At 40.2% G+C, this 16,438-nt stretch overlaps 1 protein-coding gene across 1 annotated transcript; it reads right to left on the bottom strand.

Moving 5' to 3' along the window:
* Positions 1–10,418: 10,418 nt before the first annotated feature.
* Positions 10,419–11,344, bottom strand: LOC116197510. Its single transcript, XM_031527680.1, has one exon. It carries the CDS (start codon positions 11,213–11,215, stop codon positions 10,859–10,861), a length of 357 nt encoding a protein of 118 aa, XP_031383540.1. The 5' UTR covers positions 11,216–11,344; the 3' UTR covers positions 10,419–10,858.
* Positions 11,345–16,438: the final 5,094 nt, after the last annotated feature.

Below are 16,438 nucleotides of genomic sequence, written 5' to 3'. Positions count from 1 at the left end.
ATCATGACTCAGTAGCTGCATTGCTAAATTCTAACAAGATACAGACAAGGGCATCTAGTGGTGTACTCATGAAGTACAGATTTTTCTCACGTAGTCAGCAGCCCAAACTTAAGATGGCAGAGGAAAAAGGACAATCTAAAGCAAAACTTTTATTATCACGTTCATTTTATAGCAGCCGTTCACATATCCTTTCTTTGCATCAAAGGGCGTAATTTAACATCTGGAAATTTGTTTATTCAAGCAGATGGCACAAAAGGGAAAAAACACACAAGAAGGGAGGACAAAGACTCAAGTTTCTGATGAAACCTGATTGAAATGTCTTTCTTCCCCGGGTAAATTAATCATGAGCAGAATCCGTCATCACATTAATCCAACCCAATGTATCATTAATTATTTCCCTATAGGTTAAGCTGCTCTAAACTTCACTACCTGCTTTACCTCTTACAGTTGTGCCCGGTCTGCATTCTCCTGAGCTTTTTGAACCAATCTGTTAATAATTGATTTGTACATTCAAGAACTGGTGCATTGAGGACCAGAATCGGAGTAAAAGATGCGAAGAGATACTCAATGTAACAAGTCCAAACCGCAAAGTGCTGTAAATGACCATAAACAGGTACTACAGATAGTGGGCAATACCAATAAGCAATGAAAGACGGCTGTATCCATTGATTGTATGCTAATAACTGAAAGCAGGTAGAAATCCCGAATAGAATGACTGGGCCTAGCATTCTTCCCTTGACGTTGAAGTGGATTGAAAGGACTTGGAATTGAAATTTGCACGCAACGAGGCCTCATTTTAAATATGATATAGACGATTCAACTGGTAAAAATGATAAAACTTTACCATTTAATAGAATACAAAGAATTCAACAACCTCTTTCACACTTCAGAGTGGACAAAAGAAGAATTCCAAATAAAATTCCAAAGCATCCAAATTGCTGTGGATCTTCAAACACCAGAACTAATCAGTTGCCGCATAAAGCACTCTTGCCTGACTAATTCTTCCCAAAACTTCAACCGGTACAAGGGTCTCCATGAAAACAAGCTTTCAGAATTCACACGTAGAACTCTTTTCATCGTCAAAGGCGATCACTTTGGTACCAAACTACCAATACTGATCAAAAGAATCAAGAATCACGGAACATATACTCCTCCTCGCTAGACAACCTCTCACTTATGCTGCCAGTAACTACCGAGTGCGGTTACAGGACGGGAGATCATGAACATCTAAGTGAGGGTTGCATTCTTCGGAGTAAAAATCATTCTTTTCCAACATAGCCCTCAACATCTCATGAGTGAAAGCTGGATCATTGGGGTCACTTGTATGGGACTCAGCCGGTGACTCTAAAGTTATGGGTCTGCTAATACAAAAGAGGCATCTTCGGTTACCTGAAACACCCTTGTCCCCACACGAAACCACCCCCCTCCTGTTCGTGCTCCTGGGGAATGAACACAACAAGACCTGCTTCGCCCTCCTGAATTTCCCGGCAAAACCGCGGTAGATCCTCTTCTTCTTCCTCCTATGATTACCGAATCTGTCGTCCTCATCATCACTACTGCCGCTATCACCGGCGACGGATATCTCCTTAACGGAGACAGACATGAACAATAAAAAGCAGAAGGTTTCTTACCGAAGTTCTGCGCCGGAGCTTAGCAGAAAACCGACCACTCATAAAGATAACAGCTTGATGATCCCTCCTAAATGGACAAACAGAAAGGGGCCATACCCTTCATCGCAGACCCAAGAAATGAAACAGAAGACGACCCAGTTGAGGAATCCGACCAAAGTTGCAGAAAGGTGAGGCTGGTTTCGATCATTTGATCATATGAACTAAGAAAGAACAGAGGGATCGCTGGATAGGAGCTCGAGCTCAAGCCTCAATGATTGATTCTTTGTTCGTTTCTGATACAACAATACGAAGCGGAAGTATTTCCCCACACGAGGAACCCATATAAGTTAACTTACGCGCCACGTGGCATACACTGAAGGGGGCACTGTGGCAGGTTCATGTTGTCGTTGCTTCCGATGAACAAGATCGAGCGATCTTTGCGCTTAAATGATTTTTGGGAAAGCTACAGTGTGCACCCCGAAGTTTGGTTCTTAACCATTTTGGTCCCACTATTCCAACGACTTTGCAAACTGAGTTAGATGGCGAGCAAGATACCAAGGAAAACCATCCGCTCGAGACTCATTTGATGGAAAATTCTACGGTATCTTCAACAGTAAGGCGACTTAAGTGTCTTCTACCATTTGATTAGGGTGGCTTGCCCTACACTAAATGAGGAAATTTAGATTACGAACGTAGATTGGTTCAACCAGTTCGGTTCTTGTTCCGCTTAAATAAGGTCTCGGGTTCAAGTTTTTGTGAATGCAGAAAATTCAAGCTATGAAAACTTTACCCCTTAATGGGTCGACCCTATTTTACTGAATTAATCGGGACTCAATTAGATTTTCAGATACCAGGATTCACATAAAAAAATAAGGAAATTTAGATTCAACGATGACAAATCGAGTGTCAAGTAAAGTACCTAAGGAGCCATGGTAGAAGATTCCCTCATTTGACTAATACATAATTTGCTAAACTAATAATCCAAAGTTCCTCTCGAGATCTCGAAATATGGCTTGAGGAGTGTTAGGAAATTTTCAAACTTCATTAAATTGAATTTGACAAACAGTTATTGAAATATTGAAAAGTGGGGTCAATTTGTAAATATTTAAATATTTCGTACTAAGTTGAGAGAGAAAATTATTATAAGAAAATGTATTTGAAATGACACAATTAATTAACTGCTTTATCTCATTTCGAGTGTAAAGTCATCTCCCTTCACTTGAATGAACTTTTTCATTGAAGAGACACACAACTGTCTTATAATTTGATCTTGCCCATATCAGAAGGTACATACGAAACATTTTCATCTTGTCTCTCCTCTTTCTCCACATCTCTCTCAAACCACTCTCGTTCTTTGTCTGCCGTAAAAACTTAGAATGAGATTTTGTAATCCCGTAAACGCAAGTAGGTGCTCAAGGATTAATTTCGTCGACCAAGACGCAGTTGGTCGTTGCTTCTTTGTATTCTGAAAGTTATCCGTGGAGATCATTCGTGGGGGGATAAAGCATTAATGAAAGAGATCACTCCTCCATTTGGAAACATAACCAAATTTAACTTAACTTAATTTCACTTTATTTTTTCCTTAATTCAACAATACAATAATTACATTTTTATTTTTCTTTAATTAATAATAAATTCTCTCTTAAACTTTTTCTTATCTATTATTACGATTAATTTTCTAATACTAAATTTTCCAACTATTAATTACTTTTTCCTTAATTCAACAATCATTACTTTTTTATCTTTTTCTTTAATTTTAATAATAAAATTTTCCACTTACTTTCGTTTTCATCCCGTAAAATCAAACTAAATCAAATTATATCAAATTATGTTCCTCCTTTCTAAACGCACGGGTCGGTTTGACAATAGAGTTAAATTTCGAAATTTAAATCCATTCCCATTGAAATAGGTAAAAGACAAATAAGTATATTAGTCAAAAAAGTATTTATATATTTAAGTGGAGTTGTAATGATGAGGTTTAGGAAGAATATAAAAAAAGTAATAATCGTGTTGTTGAATTGTAAAAAAAATGAATAGTTGAGAAAATTTAGTATTTAAAAATTGAATTGAATGGTAGTTAAGATAAAAAAAATTTTAAAAAAATAAAAAAAAAATTGTATTGTTGAATTGAAAAAAAAATGAAATAGAAAATATTATCGCTCCAAAATCAACTTATCATAAATCTTTTATTACAAGATTGATTTTTCTTGGAACTTTTTGAGACGCAAGGCTTTCTCACCACGAGCGAAGAAAGTGACAGGTATACTATCTGGCAATTAATGACGGCCGAGGTCTCATATATGTCCTGGCTTGTGGGAACTTGCAAGTAATCCCACACATTGTCAAAATTATCTTGGATATAATAATGTAATCCCTTTAGAACTTGGAGGCCCGTCTGGCATAAGAATATTTCATGAGATGCTGACTGATGAGGAATGGTCTATATCCTTTTGTTGTGGGTCTCCTTGATGGTACGGTTCTGATTTATTGCACAATTAATTTTTTATAGGGGTATGAATGATGAAAAATTTTAGACGATCCTATCTCAAATGACGTGGTGATGAAAAATCAATAATAATTGTTTAATAAAGAATAATTATGGTAATTATCCAAGTGACTAGCATAAGTCTCTAGTTTCATTCATTTTAATTAGTGTTTCCTCACGTCACGTGGCGAGATAGAATCACCCAATAACTTTTTAATTAATCAAGAAAGGAGGCATGTCAAAAAGAGAGTAAAATGAATGGGTTAACGCGGTTTTGATTTTTTTTTTTAGTTTTAAATATGATTGTCTAACTTCTTTTAAGACAAAAAATTTCGTATCGCTTTAAATTCGTGACCATTGAGTTAGCCATCAGAATATTATCAAAACTAGCGAGTCAACGTGCAAAGAACATGGTGAGCCATAGTGTATGCATATCGAAGCTTGTTGTTCTGAATACGTTGCACCTCAAAAGTCTACATGAGGCCTATTGGCACCCAAAAGTAAATATATTTGATCCCATCCTACACTAGTTCCTCAACGCTATTTAAAAGTCAAAAGATCGAACTAAGAAAGTTTAGATTGTCTCTTTGCATTTTGCACATATAGTCCCTAACTTTCTTGGTGCAGAATTTCCGGACGCAAACAACAGAGACGACTTCTAGATATGTACAGTCATAATGTAATACGAACAACATTTACTTGTCGCCCGTGATGAATAATTATCATCCAGATTAGACGCATGGCTATATCAGCTGTATTTTTATAATCATATAAGTGTAGTTCTAAAATATTTGTGAACTTTGTTAGGTAAGAAAAGAAATAAAAGAAAGTTGGGCTTGTTCAGCAGCTAAGCCAGACTTTATCAGCCCTAATGATTAGGACCAAATTTTTTATGAACCAATCTTTGCATTCTTAAAGGGAATCATTCATCTTATCTTTTGGACCAATTTTCAACATTAAAGTATGAACCAAAGCTTAACATGATATTAGAGGCCAAGTTCGCGATACGAATAGCTCCCCAAGCAAATCCAGAGCTTGATACACATTTGTGTAACCAATGGTTTCTTGTTGCTGCCATTCCATCGAAATTTGATGTTTCACACCTAAATCGGAGCTGAAACATTAGTGTCGTCTCTCAAGATTAAACGGACGTGCCTCGATGCAGCAAAGGGATGTCAGAGATTAAAGGCCTCGTCTTCCATTTAATATTCAGAACAGGGCAGGGAATCGAAAGAGATCCGTCTGTACAGACATTGTTCCATAATAGAGAATATCACTTGACACCCTTTATCAAATCTTTAAATGGGTGCAGGTTTGGTTGGTGAGGGCTGAAGCTAATGTAAACAAATGTTCATAATGATTGGATCCACCGCTGTAAAGAAGGGAAGCTTCAAGCTTTCCAGCAAACACATCCACACTCCTTCCCTGATAACATATATTCCTAAGAAAGAAGACAATTTGACAATACCATCTCTGGCTAGTTGGAGTCGAATAGGGCGAGATTCCCATGGCGAAGATGAAGAGGGCTTGTAGAAGGATGTGGCAGGTGGTGCCTTGCACGAGCAAGAGGACCCTCAGGACGGAGTCGCAGAAGGACATCGACGAAATACTGAAGGGGAAGCTCGCGACTATTGTGGAGGAGCCTGAGCTGTCAGAGGAGTGTGGCCTGACTCTGACGCCGAGGCAGGTGCTGGCGATCAAGAAAGGCAGGAAGCTCCGGCCGAAGATAAACAAGATGGGGCAGATCTTCTTGCCTCACTTCAGCCTCAGAGACTCTTACGCGTTATTCATCACCGGGTTTGCCTTGAAAGGTAGCTTCGGCGGGCTTCTGCAGTACTGAAAACAAATACGTGAAGATGAAAATAGTTTCAACGGCTAGGAAATACAGATCTTCTTGATGTGTCATTTTGGTACTTTTCATGTAACAATCTTATGTAGCCGGTGTTCAAGTTCCGGTCCTGTTTCTGCCTAATCATATTTTTTGAGGTGGGGGCTAAATCCATGTAACTGACCTTGTTCTCTTGTTAACTGTTGTCTTGAATTTGCAATAGCGGGAGATAATAATATCACTTAAATCTTTGGCTAAACTTGTACGTGCAATTGAGTTGCATTTGCTGCAAAAGGACGTGTATTCTTTCTGCAGTTTTCTTTGTTGTGGCGTGCCTTTGATGGCTGTCAATGACATCGAAGTAATTAGAGAGGAAATCCAGAAATAATGGAAGAAGGAAGTTCATAATACTCATACTTTGTCCGGTATCAAAATTTTAATAGGATTACACACCAAAGCTCAGCTTGTGGTCTGCTTCATCGGATTGCGCTGATAGCAGTATAAGCTATGGAATGACTTTAATTCCGAGGTTTTATGGTGGGAGCTGATTGAGTGTCTTGACAAAAGGTTTAATCTCCTGAAGGCTTGCTTGACCGGAAAATTCTATAACCATAAAATAAATTTCCTAGAAGCAGACATCATATCAAGCCAATGGCTCCGGAAATATCTAAAAAAGACAGTGGACGGAACATCGGAAATCAGAAAAATCTAGTTAAGTGAGCACTTTTTGACATTCGAATATATAAAAAGGACTTTCTGTTTCATCTTTGCATGAGTTACACAATTACCTCAACGATTCTCTTGTCAATCATTCTGGATTGTGTTCCATCATTGAAATTCATCATCGTGACCTCAGACTCAGATCACCAAGAGAATCATATAGTTCTTGTCTCTGAGCGGTGTTGTGGTTTTCATCTCAGAGTTTCAGAATATGGTAGTCATGTATGGATCATCATTCATCTTAGAATGTGAAATATTAGCCAAAAATAACTTCTAAGTTCAATTAACTGAGCAGAAGTGTGAATAGCAGTATGTAGATTGCTCAACTGTGTAAGATCAGAGGACAGAATAGGACTGTTAAAAAGGCAACGCATCAGATCTAGAGAGTGGCAAAAGAGAAATATATATATATTTATTTATTTATTTATTTTTTCAAAACAATAATATGCAAACAACTTGCTCTCACTAAAAGCAAATCAAGCTTATATCAACAGAGATAATTAACACCCTTCCTAGGATTTTACCGAGGAGTGTGACAGAACAGGAAGACCCCAGTGAGTAGAAAACACAATAGCTGGGCAAATACCGTCGACATTCATCCTACTCACGATACCGCTGTAGATCCTAGCGATCCTGCTCGGGAACAAGTACATGGAGAATGCTCTTAAGGTAAGCTTCCTAGATCGAGAAATACGAATGCCCTTGAGCCTTCCGTTAGCTCTCTTCACCCACCTCCCCCTCTGCCTCACCTCGGAGCCCTTGTCATCCGAACACATGAGCTTCTGGTATTGACAATGCCGGAGTCGGCCAGCAACAATCTCCTGAAGACCCATCTCTGCAGAGGTGTGGGGGCTTAGGAATGGCTTTGTTTAGTGTGGATGAGAGTGCTTGGCTGAGTAGGTAGTAGAGTCTGAGTTTGTATAAATAGTTGCTTAGGAGTGTTCGGAGGATTGGCTTTTCAGGGCAACTGGGAAACGAAATGAATGCTGATAACTGAAAGAATAGAGGGGATAGAGGCTACAGTTAGGATTCCTTACAACACATGGGTAGCAGACTTTGAAATACTTTGCATTAGGGACAATAAACAAGACATCAAGATGCCCTCTTTCCTACTTTTTACACATGCTTATCACTGTTTAACAACCCTATCATAGCCATTGATCCATGCACAAAAATATATAACAAGGAGTGACGGGATCTCTCGTTCTGGAAGAACCCAAGCTAGCCTGGGGACGATCCCTGAATGCCCGTCGCATGTTCAAGCTAGAACATGCATATGCCTGTGTACATATCATGACTGCGTGGCAAACCGATGCATTGAGCGACCCGTTTACTGCTCGAGACCAGTTCACTTCAATAGGACAAGGAGATAAGTGGTGAGAAGGAATGGTGGAGACATGTGCAATGATTGATCAGCACGTTAGGGATACACATCAAGCCCAATCATTTGCTGTGAGAAGGGATTTAAGGAATGAATTTGGGCTATGATTTTTGCAGCTTTATGTGTGATAATAATAATAATAATGATAATGATCCCTGTATACAACACATTATTTCAGACTCTGGTCAAGCCTCTGATAGCTGTTGGTCTAATTTGTTCCCCATTGAAGAAAACAAAGCACGCTAAAATTCTTTATTCCTAGTCTCCAACTCTCATGCCTAACAACCAGCTCGCCGACATTGACACAAGGAGATAAAATTATTCCGAAAAATGGAGGAGGACGAAGAGGTTAGTGGCCCAATATATAAGGTCCGGTAGCCCAGTCCAAAGAATGGCGGGCGAATCTGAGGAAGCCCGCTGCCCACAAGCTCGCGTAATGGCTCGTTGCACATCCGGAATTTATACTGGCTCGGTGAATGATACAAAACACCAGATCCTGTCGATCACGGGCCGTCATGCAAGTTTCCTCCTACAGGCAAAACTTGAGGTATGGGATTAAAGCTGTAATGGAACACTCCATACATAGTCTTTTGCCTCTCAGGAATCAGGATTGATTTGGTAAGGGATTAATGAGCAGCTGGGCCACCAAGCGAAAAGCAATTAATTTGCCATTTGTGCTTTTGGAGCATTCAAAGGGGACAAACGGGCATTCATTCTCAACGCAGGCCATCGGACATATTTAAGTGTGTAAGTCCTGAAAGTTGGCTCATGGAATAAATACTTTTTCTGCGCGCCCTATGAGGAGACTAGTTGTTTAGGCATTAATGGAAAGCACTGGCAACAGAATGCTACCTATTTACTGTGACAGCATTAGTAAGATTTCGGTTCGAGTCCGGTCTGTAATCCTTTCATCGACTGCACCTCTCTTAGGAATTCTCGGGCAACCCCGAAGTTGGAAGTTGTCATTAACCAGCACCAGTGGAACTGTCATAATTGAATGAGGAGAGATTACCTGTGAAGTGTACAGTGACAATGCCATTCATTTGCTTGATGGTAACTTCATCGAATTCTATCAACATTTCCAGCTTTCTTCTAATTAGTTTTCCGTAAAGTTTCTTGAAACGGTACTGATCCTAACCTCCATTTCAGTGCTTCTTGTTCGATTCGATTTCCCAGGCTACCAGACTGTTTTCCTTGGCGGCATGTGCTGAAGTCGGGCAAGAGAAAGCCCATTTTTTTTATTTAGTATATCTTCTGATCAAGGACTGCGATAGTCAATTGTGTCGTACCATACGAAACCACTGGAGTTGATCAAAAGACTATCAGTGAAGTAAGAGTGATAGCTATAGCTTGCTGATTAGGTGCAGTTATCCCTCGAGCAAGTTCCACATAAGATGATGATTTAGATTTACCACAGCGATAAGTAATGTTTAATCAAAATTCCCTCTGATTTCACATCAGAAGGGGGAGCTGTCAGTTTTGAAATTGTAGAATGCAGAAACCTACCGTTGTCCCTACATTTGGCACGCTGACACAGAATTGGATTAAACAATCAGCTTGAGTCAGCCCCATCCCACCATCCTCTTCATAGTTTTATTGTCTGACAACATTTCATTACTTATAATAAATTAATATTAATAGAACAAAAAAATTGAGCACAGTGCTTTATGGATGTCACTCTCTTATGTTATTCATCGGATGCAGAGAGAAATGGGCCTAAGCTTAAACTAAATATGAATTGCCATTTGACCATTAAAGAATTTCTGCACTCAAGTGTACACAGTTTTCTTAGCTGCTATTATTAAGTCCCACCTCCTCTCCCGTCCTCTTACCGTTGCGATAAGCTAACAAGCTGACCTATCACCAGTCGCCGGACTTTGAGGTCTACAGCTGACTTGTGATATCTTGCGGTCGAGGTTTCCGACGAAGGTCAAGAACGAGCTGGACACAGCAGGGCAAGAGGGGTCTGTGTGCACAAATTCAACAACAACCCCGCATGGGGGAATGCAAAGTGAAGAGTCACGAGGCATCCTCATGGACTTTCTTATCTTTGCTTCTTCTTCTATTTCCATTCCCTTCCTTTCTTGTCCTCTAGTCAAACTTGGGTATGCGCAAAACCTTGACTTTTCCTTTTTCTTCTTTTTATTTTTTTTTTAATTTACTGGGAATACAGCAAGTTTGCTTGTTTCTGGTACCCACTTCTAACTTAAGCACAGCATTCATGATTTTTTTTTTAATAGTTTTCCTATGATGTGGTCCTGTCCCTATACATAGCTTTTTCTTGAATTAATTTATGCACACCTAGGCGACAGAAGTGTGTGCAAGTGAAGCAAGCCTGCGGGGGACACTGCCCAGATTTCTGCTCCTTCAAGCTAAGCAGGATAGCATGAGAAATAATCCGAAAGAACCAATGTATTCGACAAGCAAGAACCAATCAACGTCGTCCAGAACTCTCATCTTCGATATCTTAGTTAATTTCTTTCACTCGAGTCAATTATCTAACTCTCTCATCTGGATGGAGAGAACATAGGTACACAACCTGAATACGGTTCTAAAGATTCATTGGAGACTTGAAAGTGAGACCTTCATCTTCTCTCAAGTCGAAAGACCCAGAAAAAGGAGGAAATTTCCTATCCAAGAAAGCAGGTGTTTTTATGGACCAGAAGTTAACCAATCCCACCAGAGAATTGCATAGCAGCAAAGAACATATGTACTTGGACTAACTAACATCACGTCTTTAAATCTAAATAGCCATAAGTCCTCCGTAATAGCGATAATCTAATCGGATGGAAGAAATACGAAGAAGTTCTAAACAAAAAGTAAGATCTGCTGCATTACTCTGAAGGCTGGGATGAGTAGTAGTAACTGTTGCTGCTCAGAAGACGGAAGAGCCTCGAATACTGTCTCCGGCTCCCAAAGCCGTGCCGAAGCTTAAAGAGCTTCGACCACACGAGCTTCCTCAGCTTCCTGACACACCTGAGCCTGGACCATATGACCCTCTTGCTCCTGATCAGACATCTCCGGATCCTCTCGGACAGTGTCCTCTTCCTGCTGAACTGGTAGCTCCTGAGGAAGAGCTGTCTCTTCTCCATCATCAGGCAGTTGGTGTAGCTGTTGAGGAAGCCCTGCTGCTCCATGGAGTCAATCCGGAAGACGGGACCGGCTAGGCTCTGGTCTATCATGGCCGCCATGGACACAGTTAGCTGGCTCTATGTTTGGATAGACACACACACAGACAGACAGAGAGAAGTTTTATAGAAGTGGAAGTCGGGAGTTCCGCTGTTTGTGTTCTGTTGAGGGAATATGACTGGCAGGGGAAGATGCTTGATTTGTCAAAGCGAATATAGACAAAATCAATGGCACGTTGAGACTTCTAGCAAGTGAATTATATCCAAATAAGATACCTATTTTAAGGATAAATTTGGTCATTTACATAAATTAACAATTCCATTAAATTGTTCACGCAGTAAACTATTTAGGCAGAATTAGAAGTCCCAATAAAGTAATTGGATTGGGCCTTGACACGCAATTTGGGTCTCACAAGTTGGGCTTCCTCTCTGGAAATTCCCGATCGGTTCTCGACCAGCAATCAAGACGGGTAAATGCTTGAGGAAACTTGCATCTGCCATCATATGGTGATGCCCGGTTACATATCGTCCCGACTACCCAAATCGGCATATTAAGTGACAATCAGTGGATATTTTTTTAGAAAATCATTAAGGTGAGAAACCAAATGCGGAAAGAGTGGGTACAAAGGGGAGTTGTAGCCAACGCCTTCCATAGTAATGATCTGCCTCAGCACAATTCCAACCAAATGCTAACTCTGCTCATGTTTGAAAAGGTCAAGAGTGTCTCAGTATCGAAATTAAGCTTCCCACCAGATAATTTCCAACTTGATGATGTTACAAAACGCGATATTTTCTTCTCTGACCATCCAATTCATCAGCAAAGTTCAAAGCTAATCCAGAAAATCTTGGCTTTGATACAATAAAAAAAAAACCCTTAAAACAGGATGAGGATCACTGCCCTTAAATTCAATAAAACTGGAACGGAAGACCAAGAAAGCTGGAAGCAGATAACTTATGCGAATGGAAGTCTTGAAATTAGTCTAATCACACAGACCGTTTATTGGCAGAGGACTAAGATCTTGGATGTGGCGGGGGAGAAAAAAATCGATTCTGTAAATCATTTGTATCAACATACATCTCGGTAGTGATGTGTCTTCAAACCCAACAGACGACACAAAATTTGCAACCGTTGTCATACTGAAATCGAGCTAAAATCTGCTAGACTTGCCCAGAGACGTTTGATTCACTTGGAAGGAATAAACTTTTTTTTTTTTTGGGTGAATGGATTAAACTTAATTTTAACTTCAAAATTTTGCAAACTATTTTCGGGAAAGGAAAAGGAAAATTAAATAAATAAAAGAGAGAGATTTGGAATATATCTACAGAATCGTGGAAGGATCTTCTGCTATGTAAATATACAGACGGAAACGATTTCTTCTCCAATTTTTTTCCTAAATAATAATCTCTCCAAAATATGTTTAAATCCTTTCTGCTTCCTTCATTGATAATCTCTCCATCAATGTTTATATAGATCCAACTCACTACTGAGTACTGTGCCTTCATTACTCAATCTTTCTGTTCTCTTGATTTTTTCACATCGCCGGCCAACAATTCATGTACTTTTTTTTTTTTGGGGAATAATTCGGATACTTTCCTTCTCATTGCCTTTCAAATTTCCTTCTCCTTGCTGGATTTTGTTTATAGTTGACATGGCTAAAGTTACTTGTTGCCTTTGTTTTATCTGGTGGATTATAAGTTAAGACCGTTTTACTATACAAGTTCTGTATGTTAAGATTCTCGGTGTTGTTGACAAGAACAATTCACTATCCAGGCTGCGCGGTGTTCTCCACCGGCGATTCCCAAGGGCTGAAGGCTGCTTAATGGGATCGTGTTAAGCATTGCAACATAATTCCATCGAGGTAAGAACCGTGGAGGAACTTGATGAGGATGTTCTTATTGATACTCTCTCCAGAGTACCAGCAAGCTCCTTGGCACGATTAAAGCCGAAGAATAAAAGGTGGTATGGGTTGGTTTCTAATCCATACTTTGTCAAATTGCACTTGGAGCGTTCGAAGAAAGACACCACAGGTGCTTGCCAGAAAATCCTGAAGGTCGGCAATTTTTTCCGTTGGGAGCAGTTTGGGTCATCCTCGATTCAGCTGGAAAAAATGGTAATCTTAAATGGTCATCCCCAATACTATTATAGTACGCATTATAAGTTAATCTTAAAAATGCTGGAAAAAATGGTAATCCAATATAGTTGAGTCTTCTTCTTTTTTATTTGGATAAATGGTAGAGACTTTCATTAATCAAAAAAAGATTTACATCAAAGGACCATTTACCTAGTACAACGTCAACAAACAAAGTAGCTCCCAAACTACGCCCCAAAAGAATGCTAGTTAGTTATGAGCAATATCAGAAGGGTTAAACATGTAATCGACGAGGATATAATTTACAATTTTGTAAGAGAACTGGGGGAGTACATATAACTTCGCTTTCACGTTTACAAAAATCTTCCGAACCATAGCCGCTGGAGGTGAGATCTGTCCTTGGTAGATTCTAGCATTCCTCTCTCACCATATGCTGTTAATTTAGTGTGTCCAAAGAAGCTTCAGACAAATAACATTGAAAGAAACTTCGGGCAAATAACATCGAGCTTCTCGCCTCGAAGAGAGGAAATCCAGCGGAATTCCGTATTCCAACTTACCATAGTTCGGTGCAAGCCGATTCGAGCCAATAGACTTCTCCAAATTCCTTGGGTGACTAGACATTCAAAAAAGAGGTGGTCACGAGTCTCCCACTGCATACTACAAAATTCACATTCAGCTGCTTCGAGCTGAATCCCCCATTTTAAAAGCCGGTCCTTTGTCGCTAATCTATTATGTACACAAAGCCAGCCGATAAATGAAAAATGAGGAACTTTCCCATCAAACCAAATTGCATTACTCCATTCAATTCTAGGACTACTAGGTCTTAAACACTTCCAAGCATTAGCAATAGAATACTTCCCCGACTTGTGGGGAGTCCATAAAACTCTATCATGGTTGGAAGGTTTGAGAGTTGCGGCCAAGTCCTAGATCAAACAAGCTTGTGGGTCTGAGCTCCTCGACCAGTGCCATTGGCCTTCTATTAGAACAACGCTAACTTTTACATGCTCACCAAGAGATGGGAAACATTGGAGACCTTTGCAACAAAATTTGATCAAAGGGGCAACTGGAAGCCAAGAATCATGCCAAAATGAGAAAGTTGTGCCAGAGCCAACTCTGCAACTAACATAAGGAAACATTAGAGGTTTGAGTTGCATTAGTTTTCTCCAATTCCATGAGCAGTCTCCAGGTATACGTAAAGACCAAAGACTGCGACCAAGACCTCCCTCAACTTTGGGAAGACAAACGGTCTCCCAACTGACCTTGCCCCCACTTGCGTACTGCTCGAGACCTTTCCAGATGAAGGATCAACATTTTTGATGCACTAGCTTGATGACTTTTTTCGGGAGAATGAAGTGGTAGCACCAGTAACTGGCCATACTGAAGAGCACATAATTGATCAATTACACCTTACCTGCATAAGAAGTGCTTCATAGACCAACTCCTAATTCTTTTCACAATTCTCTCTATTAGAGCTTCACAGTTCTTTGAAGAGAGTTTCCCAGAGACAAGAGGAAGACCTAAATAACGCACAGGTAGCATACCTCTCTTAAAATCAGACCAAGTCACCAGGTTTGTGACAAATTCCCCATAAATGCCTCCCGTAAATATCTCAGACTTTTCAGTGTTCAACTTCAGATCAGAACAATGATAAAAGGTGTTCAACAAATCAAGAATGGCAGTGATGGACCCCTTAGAACCATTTGTGAATAGCAGCAAATCATCCGCAAAGCATAGATGGGTTAATTTAAGTGACTTACATCTTGGATGATAGCCAACTTTACCTTCAGCTGCGGTCGAATCCATAAGGTGTGAGAACACCTCCATGGCAATGACAAATAGATATGGGGATAGCGGGTCTCCCTATCTTACTCCGCGCTAGCCTGGGAAGTATCCAGCGAAGGATCCATTAAGAACCACAGAGAAATAAGGCGAAGTGATGTAGCCTTTAATCCACCAAAGAAAAACGGGAGGGAATCCCATGGCTTCCAAACTGTTGAGAATGAAATCTCAGCTTAAGGAGTCAAAAGCCTTCATAAGGTCTATTTTATAGCACAACGAGGGGAAACTCCTTGCCTGTGGTAGTTCTTCACAAGCTCATGGGCAAGTAAAACATTATCTAAAATTTCCCTTCCTTGCACAAATGCTGTTTGGTTCAAGCTAATAATATCCAAGAGCACTTTCTTCAATCTATTTGCAAGCACCTTTGTAATGCATTTATAAACTACATTGCAACACGATATAGACCGGAAATCCCTCATGCGGTCAGCTTATTCCTTCTTTGGATCAAGGGCTATGATAGTCGAATTTACCTCTCTTCGAAGCTTCCCTGAGGAGAAGAAGTGCTCCACAGCTCTAGTGAAGTCCTTCTGAACGATGTGTCAGGCGTGCTTATAGAAATATGTTGTGAAACAATTCGGGCCCGGTGACTTGTCATTTCCCATCGAGAACAAGGCTTCTTTGATCTCCTCATCTGCTATGGGTGACAGGAGCAGCTGATGTTTGGAGAGGGGAACTTTCCTTTTGAGGATGGAGGAAAGCTTAGAGGCCGAAACCCCCCGATACAATCATCCTTTCTCTCTATTAGACCCTCGTAGAAATTCATTGCTTCAGCTTTAATTGCCTGCACTCCTTTTAATTTGGCACCCGAAGTGGAGTATAGGACTCTTATAGTGGTTTTTGCATTTCTGCCCTTCTTGCTTTGTGAAAGAAGGAGGTGTTTTGGTCTCTTGCTTTTAGCCATGCCACCCTAGATTTCTATTTCAGGAGCTTCTCCTCCCTGTCAAGTGCTACTAGCAACTTTACCCTCAAGTCCATCTACTTCTTGATAGATTCTGGAGACTCGCAGACGCTTTCCATCAATGCAACTTGAACCTGAGCAAGCTCATGCTGTAAGTCAGTGACCTGCGTGTCCACATTCCCAAATTCAGATCTGTTGAAATCCCTAAGTTGCATCTTGAGGTTTCTCAACTTCTTATATAGCACATCCATTAGGGTACCCTCTTGAGCCTTGGACCAGACTCTCTCAACTAGCACCATATACCCCGAGTGTTCAATCCAGAAATGAAAGAATTTGAATGGCTTGGGACCTACATTCTCCTTTTCTCCAAACTTCAACAAAGTTGGGCAGTGGTAAGAGATACAAGGAGGGAGGAATTCTACAGTTGAAGCTATCTCCCCTTGAAACCATTTTTCATTA

Source organism: Punica granatum, chromosome 1 (assembly GCF_007655135.1).
Source record: "Punica granatum isolate Tunisia-2019 chromosome 1, ASM765513v2, whole genome shotgun sequence".
NCBI classification, from domain to species: domain Eukaryota; kingdom Viridiplantae; phylum Streptophyta; class Magnoliopsida; order Myrtales; family Lythraceae; genus Punica; species Punica granatum.
Note: the sequence above shows the minus strand (reverse complement) of the source record. Positions and strands in the feature narration are given on the sequence as shown.

Coding starts and splice junctions, on each gene's coding strand:
- LOC116197510 (XM_031527680.1), bottom strand. CDS start 11,215: ATGGCGGCCATGATAGACCAGAGCCTAGCCGGTCCCGTCTTCCGGATT.